The following is a 27,917-nucleotide window of genomic DNA, read 5'->3' as shown; positions in this document are numbered from 1 at the left end:
CCGTGTGCCTTGCGGATACGGTCAATCAGCACCAGCAACGGCCCATCGGACAGCAATCCCCCCTTTTCCGAAGCAAGCCGGAAAGACAGCCCAGCCGAGATGCCTCGACACGATGATCGATTCTGGTTCCAGGTCAGCACGTTAACGGCGAACTTTCTGAGCCGGGCCAAGGCAGTAGCGCCCGGTTCCCGTCTTCGACCCTGATGCACCTCAACTCTCAGAAGACAGAACTGCTTAAGCTTTTTAACTGTAAAGACAGCCATATACTATTTCAAGTATATCCACTATTATTTATAAACCACTTATGATATTATGTGGTAGTTGAGCATCAATAACAGGGCTATAACTATTAAACTATGTCAGTAATAATTGCTGGTGCTTTTTTGATGTGGTTCAATTACGTAACTTCTCTTTTTTCATGAAAGGGTCCAGTCATCATGAACGTTTTTATTGGGGGAGGAAGGGAGAAACAGTTATTGTCACTGTACTGTTGCTGAAAGTAGGTTTCCCTGTGTTTCATTTCCCATTAGCACACATCACCGGTCAAGCCTAACCCAGGAAAGAGGAAGAACTTGGGACAATGAGTCTGAGGGTGAAGGCCCCTAATTTCCTGAACAGGTGACTCATAATGAGAGGACAATATGAACACGCAAATAAAACATCAGGATGGAACTCTTCCAGTACACAGTGCGTTCAGTGAACACTCTAAATTCTGAACCGATTTTACCATCCAAGTGCCTCCGGTTCTACGAAAAGCATGAACAGCTATGAGGACGGTTAAGACACCTAATGAAGAACATTCTTTGCTTTCTATTGGGAACTTCTGTTTGCTTCTAACTGTTTAATTTCTCCTTTATCTCGCTTTCAATTAACCTCCCTGTTTGTAGTCAATGAGATGGCACATAATATGGAAAAAGAAAAAAAAAAAAATCTCGCTGATTTATGAGGACTCTCTCATAAAGTGGCAGCTTCTGCCAGCCAGACGCCTGCGTGTGGGAACAGAGCGGACACAGCGAGGGTGCTCTCCGGAAGGAGAAGACACGCTGCCGCTGCCGGGGATGTTTAATCAGCCGCACACAGGCCGCGGGCCACGGCCTGAGGTGTCACTGTGGACAGACACGCAGGTAGTAAGTAGACGGGGGAAACCAATGGGGTCTTTGTAGGCCGGAATCTGGAGCAATGGTTCTAACAGCACAAAAGAGCAGAAACCGTGACCCAAAGGTTCTCTACAGCTTTTAAAAGGGTCACTTCTAGGATTTATTTTTAAAGAAAGCAGGCCCTTTATTTCCACATTGTTATTTATATGGACTACAAAAGAGCAGCAAAATGAAATAAACAGTAGAAATGGAATTTTAAGTACCGCAGCAAGACACGTTAAATTATAACGAAATCCCGTTTGTTGCCAGACAACTGCAAAGTTGTTCAAGAACAGCTCAGTGGCGAGCTCACCACGCAATATTGCCAAGGTCAGGGAGAACAAGGGTAGCATTTAATGACTATTGCTTGGCAAGTTAAATCTGCCTATTAACTTTATGGTACACTTCCTGGTTTTCTAAGCTAGATACACATGTTTGTTGTACTTCCCCGGACACGTACATGCAGTCCAATATGTACCATTCCCCAGCTAGAGTCAATTCACTGCTGCCTGGGTGTGGAGGGGGTGGGGTCATGAAATACGAGGGAGCACGAGCAGAGCCCCTTTCCCTGCCCTCTATATACGGCCATTCTGGGCTTTGGACATGGAGCTGTTTGGTCACAGGGGTATGGCGTTGTCCTCTGTACGTCCACAGGAAGAGACACAAACTGTGGTCGTCAACTTTCCTCTGCCGTAATGTAGATCCCGTGACCAGGAAGCCCTGCCCTATGAGACAGAGGAGGGGAAAGCCACACAGTCCTCGGATGAGCACCCTGCAAACAAGTGCTGTGCACGTGAGCACTGCCCGGGGACCTCATCACAACGACACGTGTCTCCAGGTTTAGGCAGTGAGCTTGCGTTCGACAAGGGAGGCCTAAGGATGTGTCACAGGTAAGAGGTAACACAACAAGCCCTGTCTTTAGAAGTCTGCAGGGCTGGCCCGTGGCTGGCACCTGGAGAGCTGGGTTCCTCACAATGATAAGGTGACTGCCCACCTTAACATTTGCTTCTGTTCCGAGAGTCTGGAACTTTGGTGGGTTGGCTGTGGCTGACATAGGCTACCCTTTGAGCAGCCCCAACCAAAACCTTTAACCCTGCGTCTCCAAGGGGATCCCTGGGCAGAAACACGGCGTACGTGGTGATGGAGACGGACACCCTGCACATGACCTCTCCTGGGGGCAGAGGAAGGACACAGGATGCCCGTGCGGGGATTTCTCCTGACACCACCTGCTGGCTCCTGTCCCGGTCTAGTAACTACTAGCTGTGAGCAGAGGCACCCGGAGTCCCACGATCCCGGCAGTGGGACCCCTGAAACAAATGTCAGGGGTGTCAGTAAGATTAGAAACAACCTCATGATGTTTTAGAAAGATACAATTGCCCCATGAAAAAATTCCTGGCTAACCAACTCCTGGAGGCAAAACAATCAAAGTGTGTAATACTTACAGATGCATTGGAAGGAGAAAACTCTTAAGATACCAAGATTCCCCCCAAAAGCCTTAGCAAATTTTATCCTACAGACATAAAATAATGAAGAGAAATGTCAAACCCCAAATTACAAAATTTCTGGAGAACTGTGCCATTTGTAATTAATACTGTATACTTCCACTGCAGTGAGGTAGAACTTTGTTACAGTTGACCCCTGAACAACACATGGCTTAGGGGTACTGACCCCCACGCAGTCAAAATCTTCAAACAACGCTTAACTCTCTAAAAACTTAAGTTATCCCTCAGTATCCATGAAGGATTGGTTCCAGGACCCTCCACAGATACCAAGCTGTTCAGTCCCCTTCGAAAAGAGTGTAGATGAACGCGTATATTTGGCTCCCTGCATTCGCGGACTCACAACCGTGGATCAAACACAGTGTAGGGATTTATTTTTTTTTTAAAAATCCACATATCATTTACCTGCACAGTTCAAACCGTCTTGTTCAAGGGTCAACTGTATTTATTTTTGTTATATTTTCTTTGATTAAATGTTTCCATTTCAGTGACTCAATTGGTAAAAGCAAAATGAAGGCACTGACTACCTTGAAGATGTGGTACTGGGCATACTGACAAGTGCAAAGACGTGTGATTCTGGACTCTACAGGAGCCCCAAAGGCCACATAGACTTTTTGTAAAATAAAAATAAAAAAAATATTTATTATGCAGTGGCAATAAGGAATATAAAAAAGTAATGTTCACTGAAAACTCATTTATCAGTAAGCGATGACATCATCTCTAGGTTTATACATTTTGGTGGCCATCACAAAAAAACAATGATTTCTTATCACTCACACTCATGGCAGTTGTTCTAAGAACAACTAAATGGCCATTGTGAGATGATACTCTTACTTAAAAAACCATGCCTGTTCCATAAATATGAGTAAAAATCACCTAGAAAGAATTAGCTTTTCCTTTTTTTCTTGTTGCAATTCAAAATAATTTAAAAATGTTATTCTACGTAAGGGGGTGACGTTGGTTAATACATTCATAAAGGTTTCAAGTGTACACGTCTACCCTCCACCATCTGTACACGGCTTTGTGCGTTCACCTCCCGAGGCACCCCTCCCATCACCATATATTTGACTCCCCTCCCCCTTCCCTCTGGGAGGCCCCACACTGCCCGCGTCCGGGAGTGGTGTCTGTCTGGTTGGTTGCTTTTCGAGGCGGAAAAGGAGCCAACAGGAGCCCGCGCGGGGCACCGAGCGCGCGGCCTACCGATGGTGCAGTGCTCTCCGTTCCAGCCCTGGCTGCATTCGCACTTGCCGTCCTTGCAGGTCCCGTGCTCCGCGCAGCGCGGGTGGCAGGCTCTCTGGCTGCAGGCTGGGCCGGTCCAGCCCTCTTCGCAGCGGCACGTGCCCCCCATGCAGACGCCGTGGGAGCCGCAGTCCACGGAGCAGATTTCTGCAGGGCAAAGGGGCAGCGGGCAGAGAGAAGAGCAGCACGAGTGAGCAGGGAGCGAACAAGCCGCTACACCTCAAACCCAGGGTCTGAAGGCCAAAAGCAATCACTAGAAAGAAATCGCAAGCATTTATGTACCGAATTTCCGCGTCGACCGCTAACAATAGAAATGGCAGTTCACTTGTTTTGTTCATCACTTACTTTGATATGCTGCTGTAATTGTGCATAAAATACACACGGCCATTTTGTTATAAATCATTTCCTATGTATACATGTGTGTGTTGCACATGGGCTACCAACAAAACAGAACACGATTCATAACCAGAGGAAAAAACACACACACTTGTATCTGAGAGTATCTTTTGGCAGCTACGAACACATGAATATTAAATTAATGAATCATTTTGGGGTCTAACAGCAGTTGGGTTTCACCCCTACAGCAAGAATTGAAAAGGTGCTATTTCTAATCCTACAGTTTAAAATTTCTAAACATTCAGACACTTTCATCACAGAGAATCTAGTACAGTATGCACATTAGCTTGCCTCTGAAACACAGGCGTGCTGGTTAAATAAAAGAAATTGTGTTTTTCCTATCCAGTAAATTTGTGTTGTTGACAGATACAAGCTGCTTAGCAAACCCATAGTGGAAAACCAGCTTAATCACATAACTACTGACTGTGTCGTTTCCAAAACAAGGTTTTCAATGACTAGAATTACTGAAAGGGACGTGAGAAAGCAAAGGACTTCAAAAACTGTAATCTTAGGCTGGGTCTTTGAAAAGAATTCAGGTGTCAGAAGTAATGTCCCCCCCACCCCCACCCCTTAAAAAGCCCTTTGACTAGATCCAACTGAGGGAGAGACACAGAGAGATAACTTGGAAGGGAATTTTATTTTTTACTCTCTACATATAAAGTTGAATAAAATTAACTATCGCTTTTCTCTACGATCGAAAGACTATTGTTCAGTTTTGGTTTTCTGGCAATAAAAATGCCGAACCCTAAAACCCTGAAATCATTTCGAACACTCAGAAAATGGACTACAGCCTTATTTTTAAATGAAAAGATGGCCACTATTTGTGGAGTCACACGTTCGTATTTTCCCCACTCATTGCCTAAACAACATTTCTCAGACACCATCATTCTCTGTTTCAAAGTGCCGCAGCATTTTAAACACCCTATCAAGGCACCGCAAGAGTTGTAACATTTCTTCCAAACAACAGCAGACTATTAACTGGAAGAGAGTGGGCTGTGTTTTTTCATGCCACATTTCCTGTTTCTTTTGAATTAAATTTTTGATTAAGAGATCTTAGATGGTTTGATTAACTTCAGAGGAAACGGAACATCAAGTAAGCTCCAAAGAGAGGTTTCTTTCTGAGGTACCCTTTCATTCAATCTAATCAATTTTTCATTAGGGTGAAGGTGTTTATCAGCGTTTAGCACACTAGCTTTGAGCAAGGTGCGTCGATCTTTGTAATGAACTTATTAATTAGAGTTAATTTAATTGAGGTGGAATTGAAGGGCTAATTAATGGGCAAACTGCTGATGGAGATAGAGGAAAGTTCTATTGCTTTCAAATCCATAAACTTTCTGAGGGCAATAATTCATTTCTTCTCTTTCAGCAGCTTAACCAAATGTTTCTTTGGGTGTAAAATCTACTCTTATTGAATTCAGAGATCTGAAGGTCATTTCCACAATAGCAGAAGAGGCAGCTGGTAAAGTGTTTTGCTTTAGGATTCAGTTAGAAATTCAATTATACTGCTAGTGAACTTTAAGTCACAAATGTAAATAAACAATGTTTTTGTGAACTTTAAGTGAGACTGTGCAACATATAGGTAAGTTTAAGGCACATGAATTCAGATATTTTCACAGGATGTATATATGCATATTGGAGATCCTTACTAATAATTCTAAGTAAGTTTTCTGTTTGTTTTTTTTTTTTGCAGCTAATAGCAAAGTTTATTCAGTACTTACTTTCCTCCGAAGAACAGTACTATCCCCATTCAACTCTATATATTGAGAGTTTAATATATGTTAAGTTTCTACTTTGCATTGGAGATATAGCATTGAGTAAGGTGAAGTTATTTTGTATATAGGCAAAATTAGATTTTCTACTAGCAAAATAATTATATCAGCATAAAAATTAGTCAACAAATGTGAAATAATGATATGTGACTGTGGCAGCCAATTTAATATTTTGATTAACATTTATTTATAACTTTTTTTTGCTATTCATAGAAATATCATTTTATTTTTAAGCCTCACCCGAGGATATTTTTCTATTTATCTTCAGATAGAGTGGGAAGGAGGGGGAGAGAGAGAAACATTGACATGAGAGAGACACATCAACTGGTTGCCTCCCCCTACCAGGGCTGGGGACAAACCACAACGAAAGTACATGCCCTTGACTAGAATCGAACTCGCGACTCATTGGTCTGCAGACCAATGGTATAACCACTGAGTCAAACCAGCCAGGGCACAATATCATTGTATAAAGAAGACTAAATTGCCTTTTGAGTTATTTAATATAAATTGCAAACTATCCTTTATAAAATAGTTCAGGTAATGTTAAATAACTTTACATGAAACCACAAAGGGGCTATTTTATTCCTTTCCTACTTGTCCAATTGTGGGAGACAAATTAGAATGGTGATATTTCAAACAGGTATTACTCTACAGCTAGGATCATTATACCCACTTGACTGATAGAGGCAGAAAGGATCTGAAATGATAACTTGACTGCACGATGGATTATATCTATAAACTTGAAGTGGGTATCTTTGTGGGATGCCTTTTCTGGTATAAAAGCTGGAAATGTAAATAAAAAGTCAACAGAAGTAACTAAATGCCCACTTTGATTCTTGTAATCACAAAATATATTTTAATTGCCCTGGCTGGTGTGGCTCAGTTGGTTGAGCATCGGCCTGTGCATTGAGAGGTCGCTGGTTCGATTCCCAGTCAGGGCACATGCCTGGGTTGTGGGTTTGATCCAGGTTCGAGGTGTGTGCGGGAGGGAAAAGATCGTGATGTTTCTCTTTCTCTCTCCCTCTCCCTCTAAAATCAATATAAACCAGTATAAACATATTAAATATATGTGTATGTGTGTGTGTGTGTGTGTATGAACAGAGGACAAAACAAGTTAGTGTGTTATTTAAAATATTGCCATGTACCGTGCTTGCTTGATAAATGTTGGTTGGCGATGATTTCCGAAAACTCTTCAGTGAGACCTTCCAGACCCTCTACAATCCGGCCCCGATCCATGATCTGACTCTTCTTTACCCTGAATGTCATCTGCTCTCACAGTCACACACTTTCTAACCCAAGTTTCTCTCTTCTTCCGGTTTCTCCTCCTGCTGCAGTTTTCTTTTTCCTCCTTTTCCCTCTGCCTCTTCTTTTTTTGCAATTATTTCCTTTTGCTCAGTTTGAGCATCCAATCAGAATTCACCACCTTCTCTGTTTCTCACTTACCTCGTGGCCGCCACAGTACCCTGCTGACGCCATGAGCCTCACCCTTCCCAACTTTCATTCACCGATCCCCTCGTTTCAGACTTCAGCTCTTCTCTTCGATATCTATGCTCTGTTTTCTTAGCAAGTCCTGTCCACTGTTCCTTTAAAAGGTCCCTCAGATTTATCCTTTTTGTTTCTACTAACTGCACACGAGTTCATGCTCGTCACCGCAGTCTTCTGGGAAAGCTCTCTGCCTTGTCTCCCGGGCGTCTAGGTCTCCTGTTCGTACGCTGACATTGTCTCTGTCTCTCTCTCCACGACAGTCCTGAGATACTACTCTCATCATACCAGTGGGTGCACATCTTTACTACTAGTAAATTCTCCAAGATCTACACCATCATCTCTAAACTGCATCCCCCATCATTGAGCCCGGCCCAATTTTCCCCTCCAAATACGTTGACTTCACTGTCCCGTGTCTACAGATATTCTCACTGTTGGACCTTTGCTAATAGAAGTGGTGCTGGTGGCTACATTTGGAATTTATTACGAGCTAAGTAATACTTTACATGGACTGATTCAAGTAATTCTGACAGCGTTTCTGTGCAGAATGCCTCGTGACTGAGTCCATGTCATAGGTGAGTAAACTGAAGCATACAGTAATTTGCCTAAGGTTACCCGGCGAAGTGGTGGAGACCGGATATGAACCCGAGCATTTGATTTCACAGTCCACGCTCTTAGTCCTTTCTAATATTTTCCCTGAGTCAAAAAGGATCCCTCCCTACCCCTACACTCACTGGAATCTTTCAAAGAAGGCAAGTCCTGTGAGTAGAAGTCTTTTTGAGAACTCTCAATATGCCCCCAGGCAGGTCGTTCCTCTGGAAACTGACTGAATTTGGCATATTTTTCCATGTACAACTCAATAAACTTTTAAACTGGAATGTACTGGTTTCTAAGTATTTCACATGTGCTCTTCTTTTCTCCCTAATTACACTCTAATTTTCTAGACTAGAATAGCATCTTTTCAAACTGTGTGACTCATGAGTGGGCCATGACATTCATTCATGGGTTGCAACCAGAATTTTAAAAAAGTCAAATAGACTTGTAGAAAAGTATCAGTGTATACCACTTTGGAAAGCTTCCGTTTCATTTATGTGAGTATACGTGTGGATGTGTCTACTAGGACACAAGTACAAATGTATGTCAGATCATTTAGGTCAAACACCTGAAAGCTAGTATTCTAGAGGCAGGGACGATTCATTGCTCGTTCACCCCACAGAGCCTGTGACAGTGCCACGCACACAGCTAGTGCTCAGTAAGAACTCGACTGATTGAATGAAATTAGTACTTGCCATTTCTATAATAATCATACCTCATTTTATTGTGCTTCACAGATGTTGCAGTTTTTACAAATTGAAGGCAAGATCTTCCACCAGCAAAATGATTACGACTCTCTTCATTGCAATACTCACATTATTGCGGTGGTCTGGCAGAACCCACAATATCTCCAAGATGTGCCTGCATTATAATCACTCAGTGTTGAACCACTGTAACATCATAACACCTATGTGTGTATAACCGTTACTGTGGTCACGTAGAGCCTATGTTGTCAAATAATTTTCAATGGAGGCGTCTCTGGTGTGAGATCGTGGGCTTAGATCCCACGCTCTACCCAGGCCTTGAGAGGTAAGAAGGCAGAGGGCTTTCCAGAAATGAAAGATTATTCTTTACAATATACTGAAGAAGAAACTTTAATGACACATTGGCTAAGCCTGTTTCCTTCCTTTTTATAAGACAACACATTACTTTCAATATTAAAAGTAATTACTTTCAATATTCATTTCATTACTTTCAATATTCATTTCATTACTTTCAATATTAATTTCTAGCAACAATCTGAAATCTATATTAAGTGTAATAAGTGTGTTTTAAAAATGATAATATCTTAATCTTTAGCTAAACCATAGTACGCGCTCAACTGTACTGCACTATGAACCTCACCATCTGAGCAGTCTGGGCCGGTCCAATTGGGGTCACACGTGCAGGAGCCACTTTCTTGAAGATATGTCCCATGACCAGAACACTGGTCCGCACACATGGTCTTCAGGATTTCACAGTTGTTGCCACCCCACCCTGGGCTGCAGTGACATTCCCCATGGATGCATACACCATGGTTAGAACAGCCAGGGTCTAGACAGTCAGCTAGTGGAAAGAGCAAAGAATTTGATGATTAAATCTACAAGGGAGCATACACTGTACATGCGGAATAAAGAATAAAACCCCAACCTAATTTATTTATCTAACCATTTTGGACATTCTAATAGATACCTACCATTTTCAAGACCTTGTCTCTGAACATGCAAAGCATTATACAACAAAGCATAAAGAATTATGCCACTCAGGCGACCGAGACTCTTGCGAGGGCCTGTAATTTTCATGAGTTACATATGTATGCTCTCGAGATTTCAGACCATTGTTCTGTTCTGCTTAATCAGGGAGTAACAAGGATTGGCTTCTCTGTAACAAAACCGAATCGGCTGACCTAACCCACAGCGGTTGAGTGCTGACAACTGTATGGGCCCCTCGAACTGTTTGAGAAATAAATGAGTTGCAGACTCTCTATCGTTCTTAATTCACTTTAATGTGCTTTAGATGACGAGATTTAATTTAGCAATTGGACTCAATAAAACTTTACACTTGTAGGGTCAATGGCCTGAAAATTTAATTCCAGAGACTTAATTGTATTACGGTGTGTGTGCAGATCAATAAAATCAATTTGATTGAAGACCAGAAACGGTGTTTTTCTGCTTTTTGTAAAAACAATACAACGGCACTTCACACTGTAGTATCTTGATTATCACTATGATACACAGTATGGAACAAAAATATGCACTTTTTTTTTTTTTTACTACTTATTATGTTCAGTAGTCAGTCTTTTTGCCAAAATGCCTGCTTTAAAAGCTGGCCTCAATATGAGAATCTGTTTTTGTTTTTTTTTAAACAAACTGAAAAACAGTCTACTGGCAGTTTCAAGACACAAATGTTTGCTTACTTTCTCAGAGTTAAAAAAAAAAAGAATTATTTGCATTACTTAAAAAGAGCAAAGGGGCTCTTTGGTATTTGTCCCTTCTATTAGCTCACATGTGAAGAAAACAATGCATCCGTCGGTATGGAAATCAAAATGACTTTCATAAGGAGGCAAATAAAAGGACTCGGCTGCCACACTGCAGATTACGAATTTAATCTGCTGCTTTTCACCAAGAGAACAATAGCCTTCTATAAATATTGACCGTGTTTACCTTCTTCACAATTTTCTCCTTTGTACCCTGAGTTGCAGGCACAAGAGCCCATGATGCAAATCCCACGACCCCCACACTGCGGGTCGATGCACTGCGTGGCGGGCACGTCGCACTCCGTGCCCTTCCAGCCGCTGAAGCACAGGCAGCGGCCCTTGGAGTACTGGCCGTTGCCGCTGCACAGCACCGGGCAGGCTGCTGCGGAAGGAAACGCGACACGTCACCAGCGCGCTGGCAGCCGGATGGGTGCCCCCGCCCCTGGCTCCTGCCTCCGTCCTTTCCCGAGTCACTCGCGTGGCTGGGGCTCATTCGTGGGACTCAAGGGAAATCACTGTGCCTCGCATACCTCTTGAACAATCGGGACCCAGGAATCCTGGAAAACAGTGGCACGTTCCGGAAACACACTCTCCATTTCCATGGCAATTCCGGGGGCACTCCACCACCGACTCTGCAGGAGAGAGAGATGCCCACTGTGCCAGGCCACCCCGCGCAGCCCTTGCTCCGTCACCCCGGCTCGGGCTGGGACTTCCCAGGCGGCTGCTAGCTCTGACCGCCCGGGGGTCCCTCCAAACCACGCTTTGTTCCAGGGCCAATGTGTGGCCTGTCACACATTCATCAACGAGCAATGCAAAAACACTTCTCAACTGAACCCCGCTTGAACCCTCGGAACCGCTCGGTGTGGGTGAAGAGCACTGCGGGCCCCTGGGCACCGGTTAGGCTGCAGGGCAGGAGCCTCCGAGGGCCGCTCTTACCTATCACGATGGTGTTGAAGGACACCTGCTCCGTGTTCTTCCCGTCGTTGTAAAAGGCCAGGTGCCAGATTCCCGAGTCCAAGTACTGGATGAAGCCGGCCTCGTGCAGGCTGACGGACCGCGCCTGCCGCCCGGCCCGTTCGGACTCCAGAAGGTTCCGCTGCTCTCTGGCGATCAGCCTGCTGCCATCCAGCAGCTCCACGAAGTCGTACTGGGGAGGGGGACAAGCGGACCGGCTTAGTGGTCACAAGTATTACGGGCGCGATGGCTTCTCTCTTTTCTTCACACTTTTTCTAAGTCCAATATCAGAAAAGAAGTTCTGGGGGGACAGGTGTTCTGTGTGTAGTACTACTGACAGGGACGATGAAAACGACCTACTGTACACCCTTGTCGCATTGAAACTCCCTACTTTAGGGCAAAGTGCATGTTTTTCCTAAAGGGGCACCATGGTTTCCACGTTTACTGAATTCCACTGATATAAACACCTTGATGAGTGCGGGCAGTTTGGGGATACAGACACAGGTCTGGGGATACAGTCACAGGTCTGTAACAGTCCAAACCCAGCAGCCTCCTTTTCCTTAGAGAACCTACCCGAGAACCTGCTAAGGGGTTCTAGTTAATACTCATGTAGTACCCCAACAACTACTCTGGAGTACTTCTCTGTGCCAGGATCATCCCTCCTCCTCCTCCCAGCTACCCTTCTAGGAAGGCATTCATATTTACACTTCACAGAGGAAGGACACCGGAACTTCAAGAGTGTGGCAGGGTCACACACCTGGCGGGCAGTGGGGCGGGTACGTGAACTCAAGTGCACTTTGCTCAAAGCTCAGACTGTGTCCTCTCGCACACTCGATCCTCTCTGTGACCTGATGCAACCATCCCGAGGGCCATGGAGAAACCCAGGGGTTTTACGTGGTTATGGTTAGATTACAGACATGTATCAAGATGCCTTTACATCGTCCATCAGAAGTCAGGCACAAACAAACAAACAAAAACAATGGGGAGCTTCTGAGGGATGGCAATAACATACGCATGCCTCATTATTATGATGTCAATCATCATTGAACTTAGTTTTTGTCTTAGTAAGATTAATCATGAACATCGGTAGCTAGGATTTAACTGGAGAATTTAAAGACAATCTGTATGGAATGTGATTGGTAACAGTGGGGGTAAAGTTTTATAACCAGAGATATTGCAGTGAAGTTGGAAGGCATCCAACATAGTTTTAATACACTTGTTAGATAAGTTTCTTAAAAGTTTATAAGAATCCTTAATAAAATCAAATAGGAATAAAATCAGTTGGGATTCTGAGATTCAGTTAAATACTGAACTGATCACTGACCTGTACTGTTACTTATTGAACAGAATTTAGAATATCTAATTCTGTTTCTGACTTATCAAAACTTTTATTTAAATATAAAAGTATTTTCTTTTTCTGTGGACTAAAACTGTGTCATTTAACTAGGAAATCTATAGAAAAAAAGCTGTAACTTAATTAGCATTCAAAATTTTTTTTTGGCATTTATATCTTAACGATGAACGGAATAGCTAGTGTGGCTTTTTGACCTGCAAAAATTTCACCGGATTGTATTCCAAAATTATCAGAGGCAAATGAATTCAGTGCCTTTGAAAGGTGCTTCTATCTCAAATGAGCTGTTCTTTCCTCACCAGACTGAAATATTTGTATCAGCGTGGCAGAGTCAGAAAAGACTTTCTTTTCGTGGCCCTACTGCATGTAAATATCTTGTCCGCTAACATTAAACACAATAAATGAAAAACTGAAAGGGAGAAAATTCCGAGTTTTAACTGGTCTTGCAAAGCCTTGTTCACAGTCATCCCCTTTATCATGCCATTTGCATCACACTATGCATAGGGTCAGGCTGCAGTGGTGGGTGTGAGGGGGTGGGGAGCAGGGGAGGGGTTCTGAGTACCCAGTCCTGGGCTCTTCTGTGGGGGCATTTCACACACGACTTCAGGAGGGCCATTCAACTACCTCAAGACAAATTCCATACTCAGTGTTAAAACACCTCCATAAAAAGCAAATAAACTACATGGAATAGAAATATTTAATAACCTTTGTTCTTAGGGCATAAAGGAATCACTTATGGGCCAACTTGAGTGACCTGAGGTTCACTTTGTAGTACCTGTTCATAAGATGGAGACATGAATATTTTTGAGCAGGTCAGTCTTAAGATCTAATGCTAGTTTTGGTACAAAATTCAGTGTCACCACTTCAGGAGAGCTATCATGAAGATAACACTTATATTTGATAAAGGTATCTTGGTGGTCCATTTTTGAACAGGCTATCCATATGCTTAACTCAATTCAGTTATTAAAATGAAGAGAACTCAGAATCTATGAATACCTAACTGTGTTCTTAAATCAACTTTTTTGGGGGTGATGGCACAGTCTCGCTGTAAATCTGTGGAATATGGAAGAGGAAGAGATTTTACAGATCATATGATCTAATTCTTTCATTTTACAGGTAGACACTAAGGTGCAGAGAAGTTAAGTGATTTGTTCAAGGTCACAGAGTCAGGAAGTGGGTAGAGATGTGTGCTTAGAATCCAGGTTTCACACACAAATTCTAAAACAGCCTTTATGCAAATGCACCTATTGATCCAATACACTCTTCACTGGAAGGTGGTCACTGCCTCCTTAGGCTCCCCACTGTCCAGGAGAATGAATCAGACATTAGGGAGAAGGAAGTCATTTGAATCCTTGGCAACCATCAAAGGGGACAGTTTTATAAAGGGTCACAAATACTTTCAAAACTCAAGTGACTATTCTGAATGGCTGGCCAATTTTAATTATTTCAGGTTGACTTATTTAATGTTCCCGAGAAACAGAAAAATGTTCAATTTGGGCTGCTATATAGCATATTTCATGATTAAACACTGAACTTAGAAAAAGTTGTTTGCTCTGCTGATCTTGAATAAACCAGCGAAAGAAACTCTAATAACCATGGAGCTTAAGGAAATGTAACCTCCTCAAACCCATATATGGTGGTAGAAAAGAAAAGTAGACATCACATCTATTGTGTTTAAACACCAGAAGAGCTACGAGAAAATCTGAAACTGCAACTGCATCTTTGATTTCTCTAATCGTAGAGGGTATATACACCTTGCAAAGAGTCAACCCTAAATCTTTAAATAAACCTTTGAAGTGCATGACACATAGAACATTTTTTTTCTGAAATTATTTTTGGAGTTTACAGGTTACATGTTCACTGTTGTGTTCTCTTAGCTTACAGACATGTGTCTTGAGTTACCAAAAATAACAATCACATATGTGGTTCCAATGAATAAAATGTATTTTTTTCTGTTTCACTGGAATATTGCTATGAATTCAATCTATCTTTTTCAACGGAAGTGAGAGGCCCTTTCCGAAAATCTAGTCATTACATCCTAGTGTCTCCTATAACATAAAGTGGAGTCAAATGTAATTTAAAATTTAAAATTGAACACTAGTATATAATAGGAAGTATTTGATGTATAAGGATTAAAGATATTTAGTTTAATAATCTAGATTTGAAAGATGTAAAATCAGAAAATACACCAAAGCATGATATTCAATAATTTTACAACTGTATAATTTATGTATGTATATGACATTTTCCCTGACCCACAGTGACATTAGAGAAAGCATGTTCAAATTGTTTTGCTTGCCTTCTTTTAAGTATATAATTTAAGTATATAATTTTTATTAGTATATGATCAATTTTTCTTTATAATTCCTTATTTTATTTATTTTTAAATCCCCCCCCCCTTTATTGATTTTAAAGAGAGAGGAAGTGAGAGGGAGAGAGAGATAGAAACATTGATGAGAGAGAACATTGACTGGCCACCTCCTGCATGCCCCATACTGGGGATGTGGTACACAACCTGGGCATGTGCCCTGACCGGGAATCGAACTGGTGACCTCTTGGTGCCTGGGTCGATGCTCAACCACTGAGCCACACCAACCAGACCATATAATTTCTTATTTTAAATTTGTTACAGAAAACATATTTCTCACAAAATTACATTATAAAAAGCATATACAAAAGTCTTCCAGTCTTCATTTAATAAATCAAATTAAAATCAGCACGAAATTCCATGGGTAAAAAATCTGGTCATCGAGTATAACTTTAAGTTCATCCAACTGTCAATTTAAATTAACCATCTATTCCGTTTTTGGAATTCCTATAGTCACTAACATAATAGTTGGTCTTGGAAAAAGGCTGAGCTCCAATTTTATGGTGGGTAATTTAAATAATTTCTCTTAGACATAATGGGACTGTCTTTAAGACACAATTTCCCATTTACACACCATGTCCCAATAGATTATGAAAAAGCCTGTGGACTTATTGACAGTGCTTGTCTATCTGTGACTGTTATTGTGAAGTGATCTTCATGCGAGCAAATTGGCTTTAAAGTGACTGAGTCTATGCTGAAAGAATGTTTGAATGGTTTTGAGTACCACAGTAATGGGATCATCCTTGGTTATCTATAAAGTTCTTCTGCCTCTTTATTTCATTGTTCATCATTTGTATATGAGAAATCACGGCTTGAGTTGATTACGTTCATATCATCAGATTTATGTTTATAGTGTAATAACTTCTTTACGAAGAGCAAATCTGGCATAAAGTAAAAAAATATAATACGTTTCCCATAGAATGAATACATGTCTGAGATGAAAATGTTGTGCATCTATTACACAAAGGGAATAAGATCATCCTAAATAGCCGCAGAATCTTTGTAAAACACTTGAAAAATCCATGGTGTTTTACTAGGTGCTGAGCTGATGTTCAATATTCATTAAGTTGCTCACAAATTTTAGTACATTTTAATCAATCAATAATGGTTCAAGCAAGCCAGGAAGAAAATGCTGTTCTTCCCACTAATTCAAAAACCTCAAGATAAGTGTAACCCTACATTCGAAATTCTTCTCGCTGTAACAGATCAATACAAACGTGGTCAAACAGTTAAACAGCTGAACTTAAGAAACAGAATAACTTTAAAAATGCACACTAGCAGTTTTCATTTCAGTGACAACAAAGCGGCTTTTACCTGAGTATGGGAAGGTGGTAAGCCTTTTCGGCCATACACTCCAATCAATGCATCCTTCTGAAGAGAGATATTGAATTTGAGAAACTGCGGCTGATCAATAAAGAGCTGTGATCTCCAGAAGACCCCAGGAGGAACTTCTTGAATTGCTCTTCGGCCAATATCAAGTTCTCCGGAATCTATGGTGTTATTTTCTTGTGTGAATCCACCTAATTTTCCTGAATTAAGAGATCCATTGAAGAACAAGAGATTAAAACGAAAACCAAAACAGCCTTCCTTTCAAAAAGTTCTTTGAGCTAGATGCGCAGACGTTTTGTCTTCCTCGCATCAATGAAAAAACTCATATAATTTTCACTTTAAAAGTTATTTTCGTTAGACCTTGTTAGTTCAACTAACACATTCTTCAAGATATTTAAGTCAAAATCCTTTGGCTTCCCCCAAGGTATACCGATTACTGAAACTGTTTTCACACCAACAGGTTTTCTCGATCACTTAAAACATAATTATCTTGCAAATGATAATGTCTTGTTATTTCTTGAAAGAGATTAAGTCTGGTAGTTATCAGTCATTCTAAACATACTGAAGTGTAAATTAAGGCGGAATGGATTATGGAGATTTTCAAATCAATCCTTAAACAAACAACAGAACCAATCAATGGCACTGATTCAAGTAGTTCCAGTTCAACTATTAGATGGAATGAAAATAAAAATCAGATGCTGGAAGGGACATAGACAAGGGGTGGTGGGAAGACCCGGGGAAGAGAAGGAGGGTGACGTTTCAGTTCTTACAAAGTTTGTGATGGAGGCTGCTACAACTTTTCCTCTTTCTTTTGACCCTCCCCTCAAATTCATTTTTAGCCTTAGCAGGCACACTGGGAATTATCCCTCCCAGTGACCTTCAACCTGTAGGAACAAAGACCCTGCTTCTGGAATCTCTGCCACCTCTTGGAGACCATCTCTCCTCCTCAGCAAGGCCTGGTTATTTATTTATTTATTTTTAAATCCTCATCCGAGGACATTTTCCATTTTTTGCTCAGATAGAGTGGGAGGGATGGAGGGAGGGAGAGAGAGAGAGAGAGAGAGAGAGAGAGAGAAACATCGATGTGAAAGGGACACATCGAGTAGCTGCCTCCCGCATGACCCAACCAGGGCCGGGGACAAACTGCAACCGAGGTACGTGCCCTTAGCGGGAATCGAACCCGGGTCTCTCTGGACTGCAGGCCGACACTCTAACCGCTAAGCCAAACCAGCCAGGGCAGCAAGGCCTGGTTTTAGGGAACAGATCCCAGTCCTCTGTGCTGTTCCCCTTCCCTCCTTGCTAAGGCTTTTTCTCAGTTACTCGGAGGGGTTGGTGATAGAGGAGGTTTTGTAATTTTCCTTGAATGTAAATAAAACCACACTGTCTCTCATTCAGAAAGGATCCATGCAGGCTAAGGAACAGGTGAAACTGGGCAAATGATCCTCTATTAATTCAGGCTATTTAAAGTCCCCAAATTGACTTACCACTAAGTTTCCTTTTTAAACATTAACCTGATCATTATTTCAGCTATTATATAACATTATACAATGTCGATTACATCATAGCCTCCAGAGAAAGTGTTAACTCAAAATTCAGAAGACTTAATTTCCAATCAGAGACTTGTGAACGATCTTAACTTAATGACTCTGGACAGCCCTCTATGACGAGTTATAACTGTACCACGGAGTTCCTTTCCAAGCGTCTATCAGGGACACAGAACGGTACGTAGGCGGGGGAGGGGGTGGAATCCAAAGAGCAGAGTCGGAGAGATCGTCTGCTCTGGCTTCCACGGCTCCTGCCATTAAGTAACTAGTTACCTCGTTGGGAAGACAGGCCCTACGAACTGATAAATTAAATGACAACCTAAAGTGACATGATTAAGGCTCAGGGGCTGGTGACAGCACTGGAGGCTGGAGGTTGGGGGACTTCATGGGTGAGTTCAGTTCTAGGTGAACTCTGAAGGACACGACTCGAAACGTGGTCCGCGTTAGGACGATGCTGAGCAGAGAGATCCAATTGGCTAGAAAAGAACTGAAGAAAACGGGTTTTGGAGTCAGGCAAACCCGGGTCTAAATCCTTGCTCTCTCCCTGACTGGCCGTGTGACCAGAAGGAAGGTACTAACTGTCATCTGTAAAATGGGGAAGGTAAAAATGCAATCGAGGTCTGTTGTGAGGATGACAGTATACAAAGTGCTGGGCTCTCCGTGGGTTCTGAATGACTGGAACCTCAGCGGGTCTGTCACGGAGGACTGGGAATGAGGCTGCAAAGGAGAACGACATCGGCGTGTGGAGGGCCTTGACGTCAGGTTAAAGAATCTGATCTTCACACTCCATGGTAGTGACTTTTTGCCATTTGTATCTGCAACCCTATCCAAGACTGTTATTTCACCCTTGTTCCTGAAGATGCGTATACCTACTAGCATGTTACTGTGCACATAGTGTACGGCATGCTTTAGGAGGTACTTAATGTAGACTGCATAGGAGTAAATTGTACTTCATTCCACCAAGACACTTCCTTGTTCCTGTGTGTGTGTGTGTGTGTGTGTGTGTGTGTGTGTGTGAGAGAGAGAGAGAGCAGGAGAAATGGAATTCAAGGTTACTGAGGAACATGCCTTGTGATCATGGATGAGCACAGTGGACATCCAGTTCACGGCCATTAGGGTCCAAAGCGATTCACAACAAACTCACACGGACAGATGAACATGAGGTTTGAGGGGAGTATTTTACTAGTAATTGCAGCGATCATTTCTACCTGGACTGCTGCAGCCTGCACCATCAGCTGCAAGGGACAGCTACCCCGAAATGGAGACTCATTAGAGGTTCCAGTCAGGCTGAAGGCGACATGAAGCCGCTGCTTTAGGGACATTCACGCGCAGCAGCGTGGGGAGCCTGGGGACACCAGTGAGGGTGCAGCCACACAGAACAAGGTACAGGGTGTCTGAGAGGCTTAAAAAATGCATTATTTACAACTTTACACCCTCTCTTTTTTTCCTTGATGTCCATAATCATGGCAGTGAACAATTCTTGAGCTATCAGGTCTCTTTATCGTGAACTAATTTAGTAATATACAATGCCCCAGGGAACAAGGGTAAACTTCGGGTTATAGTAATCATAACTTTTCACGTATCAACTCAAGGATTATGTTACGCACCATTCATTAAATTTTTAAATGTTTCTTCTGCAATGGTTATGCATACTCATTTTAGCTCAGTTAGAAGATACAATGAAATAAAAAGATAAAAATTATAATTCTACCACCCAGACATTGCTTCCTCTCTAGTCAGACACCTTGCTTTATTCACAGAAATGCAGAAATACCTGAGCCCGGTTTCTGCTTTTCATTTTTCATGCTTTTGCGCAGGGAACCTATATTTGTCATAAATCAGCTTCTAATAAAAACACTGAGGAGGGAGAAGAGAAATAAAACTAACCTTTACTGAGAACCTACGATATGCCAGAAGGTTTCACCTATATTATCTGTTTTAAATTTCAAATAAACTCTCTGAGGTTGATCTTATTTTGAGATGAGGAAACCAAGTCTCAAAGAAATAAATTATGTGGCCAGCGTGGCAGAGTCAAATCAAACCAAGGTTTGCATGGTTCCAAATCTAGGTGTGTTTTATATAATCATGAGTATAATCTTTGCTTTGTATGAAACCAAAAATATTATTTGAAATTACTAAGTTGTACATTTGTCTATTTCATATAAAATCAGAATTAACTCACTGAACCAAATTTTAAAAACCTGCTTAGCTTTCAATTTTAGGGCATGAAGTTATGCTTATTTTTATTGGGAATAAATGACCAGTTCTTGTGAAATGAAAACTGCCATGGATGCTCTAATGTATACTCTTTGTGCTATAACTTGCAAGAGATTCTTACTATGTTGTCTTTTGGTTGACTTCTGCATGAAAATATTTTCAAAATACTGCATAGGGCATTAATCCCTTTACTCACTGAGATCTGTTAGTACACGTATCATAATTAAATATGGAAATAATTGGCACATGGATGTATCCATCAAGTTCGTTATGTTCTAAGGCTATTATACTTATTGTTATTAACGATTCTATTGTTGTCTAACGCAGGGGTGGGGAAGGCCTGGCCCTTGGGCTGGATAAGGCCCTCAAAATCAATACCAGCGAACATCCCACACCTCACCAAAGGAGCCTGACCACATAGAGCAGGCTTAGTTTACACACTGATAATTTTGTATGGCCCATGAACGATGTTATAAATCTCCAAGTGGCCCTTGGCAGAAAAAGGTTCCCCACCCCTGAGTGATCTGATCTGTTCTCCGGTGGTGATGTCATCTGTTGCTGCTGTGAGTGGCTGCAGTGACTTCAGGGGCACACCTGTGCTTTGAGAGTTGGTGGCATCAACTGGGCTAACCACGGAATTTTCCCCCAAAACATCACACTTTGAAAACAGTTTCGGAGGTTTTGCTTTGTTTATTTCTCCAGCTGCTCATTCAGAGAGGTTAAAATCTTTCTCGCTGTAATTATGTACCCACTGTTTCCAGTAAGTGTATCTACTTATCCAATTATCCCCACAGCTAATTGAACAGGTGGCCCTTTTTCAGAAAGATGGTTCTTTCATTTGTTAAAAAAAAGACCCAAGGTTGATTGGACATGCTTGAGTCGGGCAGTCGTAGTTATAACAAGTGTGTGTGTGTTTGCTTCCCAAAAATAAAAGAGCCTCATTAATCATAACAGCGTAGAATCTCAGAGTTCAAGAGCCCCTGGAGGTCATTTGGTCCAGGAGTCCTTGAATAATACACTGAGCTATGAAGACTCCAGGAAACGTGTCACTGAGGGGAGGAGCAGATGTTCTAAGGGCATCAACTTCTAGAACTTCAACAACTTCCACGTGCAGACTTTCCTGACACATAACCGCATGCTTCTCTCACATCCAGAATCTTACTATGGCACACTGGCTTGGAGAATAAAGCTTCCGGGGTGCCAAAGACACATTTTCAAGTATTTTTGTTGATGAAGCCCCCTTTACTCAAGACAAATCCAAGGTGAGGCATCAAGGTCTTTCCTCATCTCACACGTTTTTCTAACAAGGACAAAGTGTGGAGGTAAGAGATGCGGGATGTCAGGCTGGTGGTAAGTTCTGAAATATGCTGAACCAAGAGGGAGGGAAAACATGTTTGTTCAGTGTCGTCATCACCCACCCCGGCTGGCGTCAAAGCATCAGGCCACCTGCCGAAGAGCTGCAGGGCTGCTAAGAGAATGTCATTAGAGTAGGGAGTCACGAAGGCAGCGACGCACCATTTAACCCAGTTAGAGGGCTCAAGGCCAGGATTCCTGCTTTCTCTCTCTCTCTACTGTCTAGTCCCGAGCAGGAATTCAGAACTGAGACGGCTGTGACAAAGTGCATATTCATTGAACTGAAAAAATAAGTCAGACTTTTTCCGACAGAAAGTAAGCTTTGTTTTAATGTGTACTCGCTCTGCCAGCAAATCACACAGTAGATACTTCTCTAAATTAAATGAACTAATTACATAGTGATATTTAAAGCATGTAACATGACGAAAGCCCTCCAAAAGGATTATAATAACAAAGGTGAATTGAAATGAACAATAGTTCAATTTTCTACCAAATTCTGCATATGACAGATTAAACAAAATGCTGTTTAGTAAAAGAATCACAGGTGTAATTAGTAGTATTTTCCTACACCTTGATAGAGCCTTTTTTGGTATACTTCAGAGAAAGAGAAATGACTTTGGAAAAATCTGTAACAAACCTTTATTTATTTACTTTTTAATATGTTTTATTGATTATAGAGAAAGAAGAAGGGGGAGAGAGAGAGAGAGAGAGAGAAAGAGAGAGAGAGAGAGAGAGAGAGAGAGAGAGAGACATTGATCTACCGCCTCCCACACACACCAGAGTAGGGATCAAGCCAGCAACCCGGCAGGTGCCCTGATCGGAAATCAAACTGACAACCTTTTGGTGCATGGGACGACGCTCCAACCACGAGCCACATTGGACAGGACACAAATCTTTTTGAAGGTAGGTAGTGCCAATTCTTTGCTTTCCATAAAACTGCAGAAGAAATGTGATGAAATTGGCAGCTTATAGACCACTACACACTTTCTGGAAATAAGTCACAACGCGATTTCTGAAATATGAGTAATGAAGATTCCACTAACTGAAGGGCATCGCTCTAAAATAAACCTTCCATTCCCATCTGCTTCTTTTGTCCCGATATTTCTTATGTTTATATTTATAAAAAGGGGGGGAAAAAAGGAACAGAATACTGAATCTTGCTTTAATCTTGTAATAAGTAATATTCATTCATGAATATGTAAACCATTTGAAAACTATTAGTGTGCACAGCTAATAATTACAAGCATAATCCAATATAGACGCTAACAGGTTCTGTACAATACTTATGAGTATCATGGTCACAGGAACTCATATTGAAATTGGTATACATATTTTGTTTTAGAGACATAAGAACAAAGTAGTTTGAAGAAGGATGATCTATTCTAGCTTTTCCTATGAAATATGAATCTCATTTTTAAGTGCCTATCAAATTCTATTTGCTTCAAACTGTTACACTATCTAGAATGAATTTATTTTGAATTAAAGTCTTAGAATGTGTCTTTTCCGTAAGGTAGGTGCAGACCTGACTTCTCGTTATAGTCTGTGATGTGGAGACATAAGGGCATCCCTGCCTTTTCTCTGCTTCAATCCACTGAACCAGCAGCTCAGATTCGTGTAACATTCTGGCTCCAGCCTCTAGTTTGAGCGCCAGGGGACTGAAGCTCTGTGAAGGGCTTTGTCTTTTTAAATCATGCGCTGTTGCTTTTTGAGTCATGGCCCTTGTCTAATGTGGCCAAGTCAAGTGTGGTCATTCCTGTTAGCATTTTCAAGTGCTCTGTATTGATTGTAAACACACCTGGAAGCCAGCGAGCCATTGACACCGTTTGATAAACTCGTAAATACTTGCACAGCCTCTTCCTCTGAAGCTCATCATCCTCTTAGATAAAAGCTCGGACACACAGGTCTTTCATCATGTCCTGAATTCCAGAAAACGCTGGCTTCAGAGGGAATAAAAGGAGGGCGGTTCTCAGTGGTCTCTCCCCTCCCTCACTGAGATCACCCCATCCTCCAGCCCCCAGAGTCTGAGCCTGGGAATGATCATAGGGAACGCTAAGGTTGTCTGTAGTTTTTACCAAGAGAAAAAGGAGGAAGGATGAGGGAAAAATAGACAGGGCCACAGAGGGCCCTGGAGTTTTTCTAAACTCAAAGCGTGGAGGTTGGGAATCAAACCAATTAGAGCCTTCAGAGGACAAGCGAGATGGATCGTGTCTTCAGACACAATAGGGCATCGTCTTGAAGATTTTTTTCCACGCGTCCTGTTGGGCCTGAATGTGGGAGTCGGGAGCAGTCTTTTCACCCGCGACTGTGATGTTTCCTTTCATCATAAGCATTGTCGCCAGCCTCAGCGCCTGACAACGCGTCTGTCGGGGGACAGCAGAGCCGCAGCGACTCCTCTCCTGTAGGCGCTGCCCGTGCGTACGAAGACACCTCCCAAGGTGGCCTTTTTCAGACAATGCCTTGACCAAAGCACTTTGTGTTCGGAGCTACTTCACAGGTAACAGTTTACCAATGCCAGACGTCGTAAGGACCAAACAGCATTTAAAATCACACTGGTAATTAGGAGGTTAGGCGACTGTTCGAACATTCTTCTGTGACATCAGAAAAGCCACCGCTGCCATATATACCAGGCACTTGCTGCTTGTCTGTGATGCAAGTCAACACGCCTCGAATGACTGCAACGGAGAGGCAGGGAAGTCCGACTTGACTGTTGATGGGGTACGTGATAATATTCCTAAGTCCCACGGAGGCACCACAATGAAGACAGTAGGAAGCAAGGTCAAGGCAACCAGTAGCCCACCCTGCAGTCCTACGACCTAACCTTGGATGATCATAGGAAACACTAAGGTTGTCTGTAGTTTTTACCAAGAGAAAAAGGAGGGATGATGGAGGGAAAAGTAGGAAGGGCCACAGAGGGCCCTGGAGTTTTCCCAAGTCAAAGGGTGGAGCTCCACACTGACTTGGAGCTCTCGGAGAGAACACATCTTTGTAAACCACCACGTCCGACACTTAACATCGTGAATGCAGAGTGTTACCTCTCAGGCTAAGTGAAATAAAACATAACTGCCTTGCAAATACGGCTTAATGGACGAAATGAATATGGCACCTAATTAAGGAACTTTTACACATCGCAACAACGCACGCACTGGAGACAGTGTCGGATAAACCGGTGTTCCTGCAGCCGCCAGCCTACTGCCTCCACTCCCAGGAGACCTTTACCTTGCTCAACTCGGATTTGCTGAAACTGTCTAGTATTTGAGAAAAGTGATACACGATGAACAATAAGGAACGTTTCAAAGCAATCTGAATTACTTTGTTTAAACAGTATGAATCATATGTATATACAGGGGTGGGCAAAAGTAGGGTTACAATGTTGCAATGTGACATTCTTTTGAGTTACTAAAGCTACTGTAACAATCATAACCTGCATGTCTTTTTCCATATGAACAACTGTACACCTACTTTTGCCTACCTCTGTATATATCTGTATGTACACACATTCATATATATGTAGTTTTTCAGTTTGTACTCATACAGAAGAGTTTGGTTTTTTGTTTTTTGTTTTTTTTGATGTATATATTTTTTGGACTGGAGAAGTCGATTGCCAAAGGTATACTAACCAAAATATACAGCCTTTCATTTTATCATATATTAGCCCAAATCCTCCCGTGCTAAGTTTTGGCATCTGTCTTATTGTTCGTTTCAAATAAAGCTGGTGGCGAAATGTCCTGCTGTGGTGCCCTCTACTTTCCCTACTGTGCACATTTTAATTCATCGCCATTGCTTGCTTGATTCCCGTCTTACCTAGAAATTCACATGCTCTGGGAGCAACTCTGACTGTCTTTCTTCACTGCTATATCCCAGAACTTTCCTCTGTCCATGGTATATAATATATGCTCAATAAATGAATGCAGAATGAATGAGTACTATGTATTCAAAGCAAGATTAAAGATAAGAGTCCTTTCATAATAAAAATAAATGATAGGGAGTTCTATTATTGCTTTAGAGAATATTATGGATGCCGATTTAAGAATCTATCTTCTTAAGAATTTTGCCCCCAAGATACAAGTACATAATCTTGAATTGTAGAAGAAAGAGTGAACTAATAATTACTGACATGTTTCAAATACTTGTCATGTTCCAATCACTGCCTGGCAGCCTACATGTATTATTTGATTTAAATCTCAGTACTACCCTATGAAGAAACAGGAGGTTAGGGAGGACAATTTGTTTCAAGCCATCCAGTGATGGAAGAGCTTCAATTCTTACTCACCACACTGTGTCAACATTTGCTTTGTGTATACTTCATACATACTTTGTATATACTTTGTACATACTTCATGTTGTTGGACCCTTTATATACTTTATATGTCTTGGTCATACTATTTTCATTTATTCATTCAACAAATTCTTGTCAAGCACCTATTACATGCCAATAGCTATGCTAAAGGCTTAGCACAAAGCAGTGGAAAATAATAATTGTTGCCTTATGCTCTAGCCAAGAAGGCCTACATTCACTAGTAATATGAATAATCGCCAGCATTTTCCAAGCATTTGCTAAGTACTGCACATCATTTTAAGTAGTTACAATGAGTGCTCAAGGCCATTGTACCTGATGAGAAAACAGGCAACAAAGAAGAGCTGTAACTTGTCCCAAGTTACAAAGGCATTAGCAATCGGAACTAGGATATGCAAGCAGGTGGGCTGGTTCAAGAGCCTAAACTCCCTCTCTCCGCCACCCTGTTTCTGTGGGACAGCACGGGCCACGCGCAGCCACACTGCGAGGGCTCTGTAGGTCACTCAAAGGCATCTGGTCAGAATCTAGGTCACTGAAGGGGGTCAGGCAGAGTAATGATAGTTCAAATTTGTCTTTGAAGAATTGACGAGAGAGACTAAAGACATATATCCCAGAGAGAAAGTGGCTTCTACGATCCAGGTGAGAAACGATGAGATTCAAGAGATACTTTGCAGTTAGAACCGACAGGACGTGGTGACTGACGGCATGTGGGAGGTGAAAGAGCAGGAAGAGGCAGGCTGCCCCCTCACGCCCTGGCCTGGGCAGCGAGGAGAGCGAGGCCGTCTGCTGACACAGAAACCCCCACAAGGAGGCGCGTTGGGAAAGAAAGATAATATGCCAACTGTGTTTTCCAAAGATGGCCACATCTTCCACCCTTCATGCCTTTATGAAATGTGTCCCTGCCATTTGCCTAATCAAGAGGGAAAGTTTATTTCTCCTTTATAATTTGGGCTGATTTTACTGACATTTTTGTTGTTGTTTTTTGACCCAGAGGATGAGATGGAAGTGACACCTTAGAAGGTCCAGTATCCTCGAAACCTGTCTCTTGGAATGCTCCCTCTTGGAACGCTGTTCTTCGGAGCCACCTGCTATGCTCGGAGGCACACAGGCCATGCTCGGAGGCTCTGCTGGACAGCCGCCGCTGAGCTCCAGCCCACAGGTGGCATCGGCTGCCCGCGGCGTGAATGGGCAGAGCGGAGCGTTCAGAGCCCCGGCAGGCATCTGAGGGCCGCTGCACGAGGGACCCAGGCGCGAACACAAGAATGGCCTCGTCAGTCTACAGAACCGTGAGCGATGGCAACAGAGTGTTCTTTTAAGCCACTGACTTGATGTGGCTTGTTATGCAGTAATAGATAACCAAAGCAGTGGATGGATTCCGTTTTAGACACTGAGAGGCTTGGACGACAGCCAGGTGGACGCATTCCAAAGCTCCTTGGATAGATTTCATGTAGTTGATGTCTGGAGCTCGAGGGGCGAGATCGAGGCTGCACTTATTGATTTGGGAACACACAGAATGTAACAGCACATACAATGCAACTGAAGCCAGAAGAGTGGACGAGAGAACCCAGGGTGATTCTATTTGGAAAGGAGCAGAATCCCGAGAAACAGCAATGACTAGGGATCAGGTAGCGGAAGATGAGTCAACCGAACAGACTCAAATATCACTGCCAAAAAGTCAGGAAGAAAGTGCACGTGACGAGGTATCACAGAAGCTAAGGGAAGAGCCGATTTCAACGAGGAGGGGCAGATGAACTGTTAAACCCTGTAACGATAGAAGGGTATTCACTGATGCTCCCCGCAAAGCAATGGCTAACTCTGGAGGGCATCAGCTGCATGAGTGACAGGGTGGAGGACGGTCACAAGAAAGGAGCCAGGCTGTTACAGGAGTGCGTGGGGGTGCAGACAAGAAAACCGTGAACACGCATACTCTGCTCGAG

The 27,917-nt window shown here is 42.4% G+C and overlaps 1 protein-coding gene across 1 annotated transcript in view; it reads right to left on the bottom strand.

Moving 5' to 3' along the window:
• The window catches only part of TENM3 (teneurin transmembrane protein 3), a 427,193-nt gene that overhangs the window by 98,851 nt on the left and 300,425 nt on the right, over window positions 1–27,917 (bottom strand). Inside the window, exons 6-11 of the mRNA XM_036250066.1 lie at window positions 16,558–16,772; window positions 11,507–11,717; window positions 11,101–11,202; window positions 10,758–10,952; window positions 9,460–9,660; window positions 3,836–4,021 (exon numbers count right to left, since the gene is read on the bottom strand). Of these exons, the coding sequence (XP_036105959.1) occupies window positions 3,836–4,021; window positions 9,460–9,660; window positions 10,758–10,952; window positions 11,101–11,202; window positions 11,507–11,717; window positions 16,558–16,772 (1,110 nt within the window). The remainder of the gene's footprint in view (window positions 1–3,835; window positions 4,022–9,459; window positions 9,661–10,757; window positions 10,953–11,100; window positions 11,203–11,506; window positions 11,718–16,557; window positions 16,773–27,917) is intronic.

This window comes from Molossus molossus, unplaced genomic scaffold (genome assembly GCF_014108415.1).
Source record: "Molossus molossus isolate mMolMol1 unplaced genomic scaffold, mMolMol1.p scaffold_m16_p_9, whole genome shotgun sequence".
NCBI classification, from domain to species: Eukaryota; Metazoa; Chordata; class Mammalia; order Chiroptera; family Molossidae; genus Molossus; species Molossus molossus.
The sequence above is the reverse complement of the archived record's forward strand: the minus strand, read 5'-3'. Positions and strand labels throughout refer to the sequence as shown.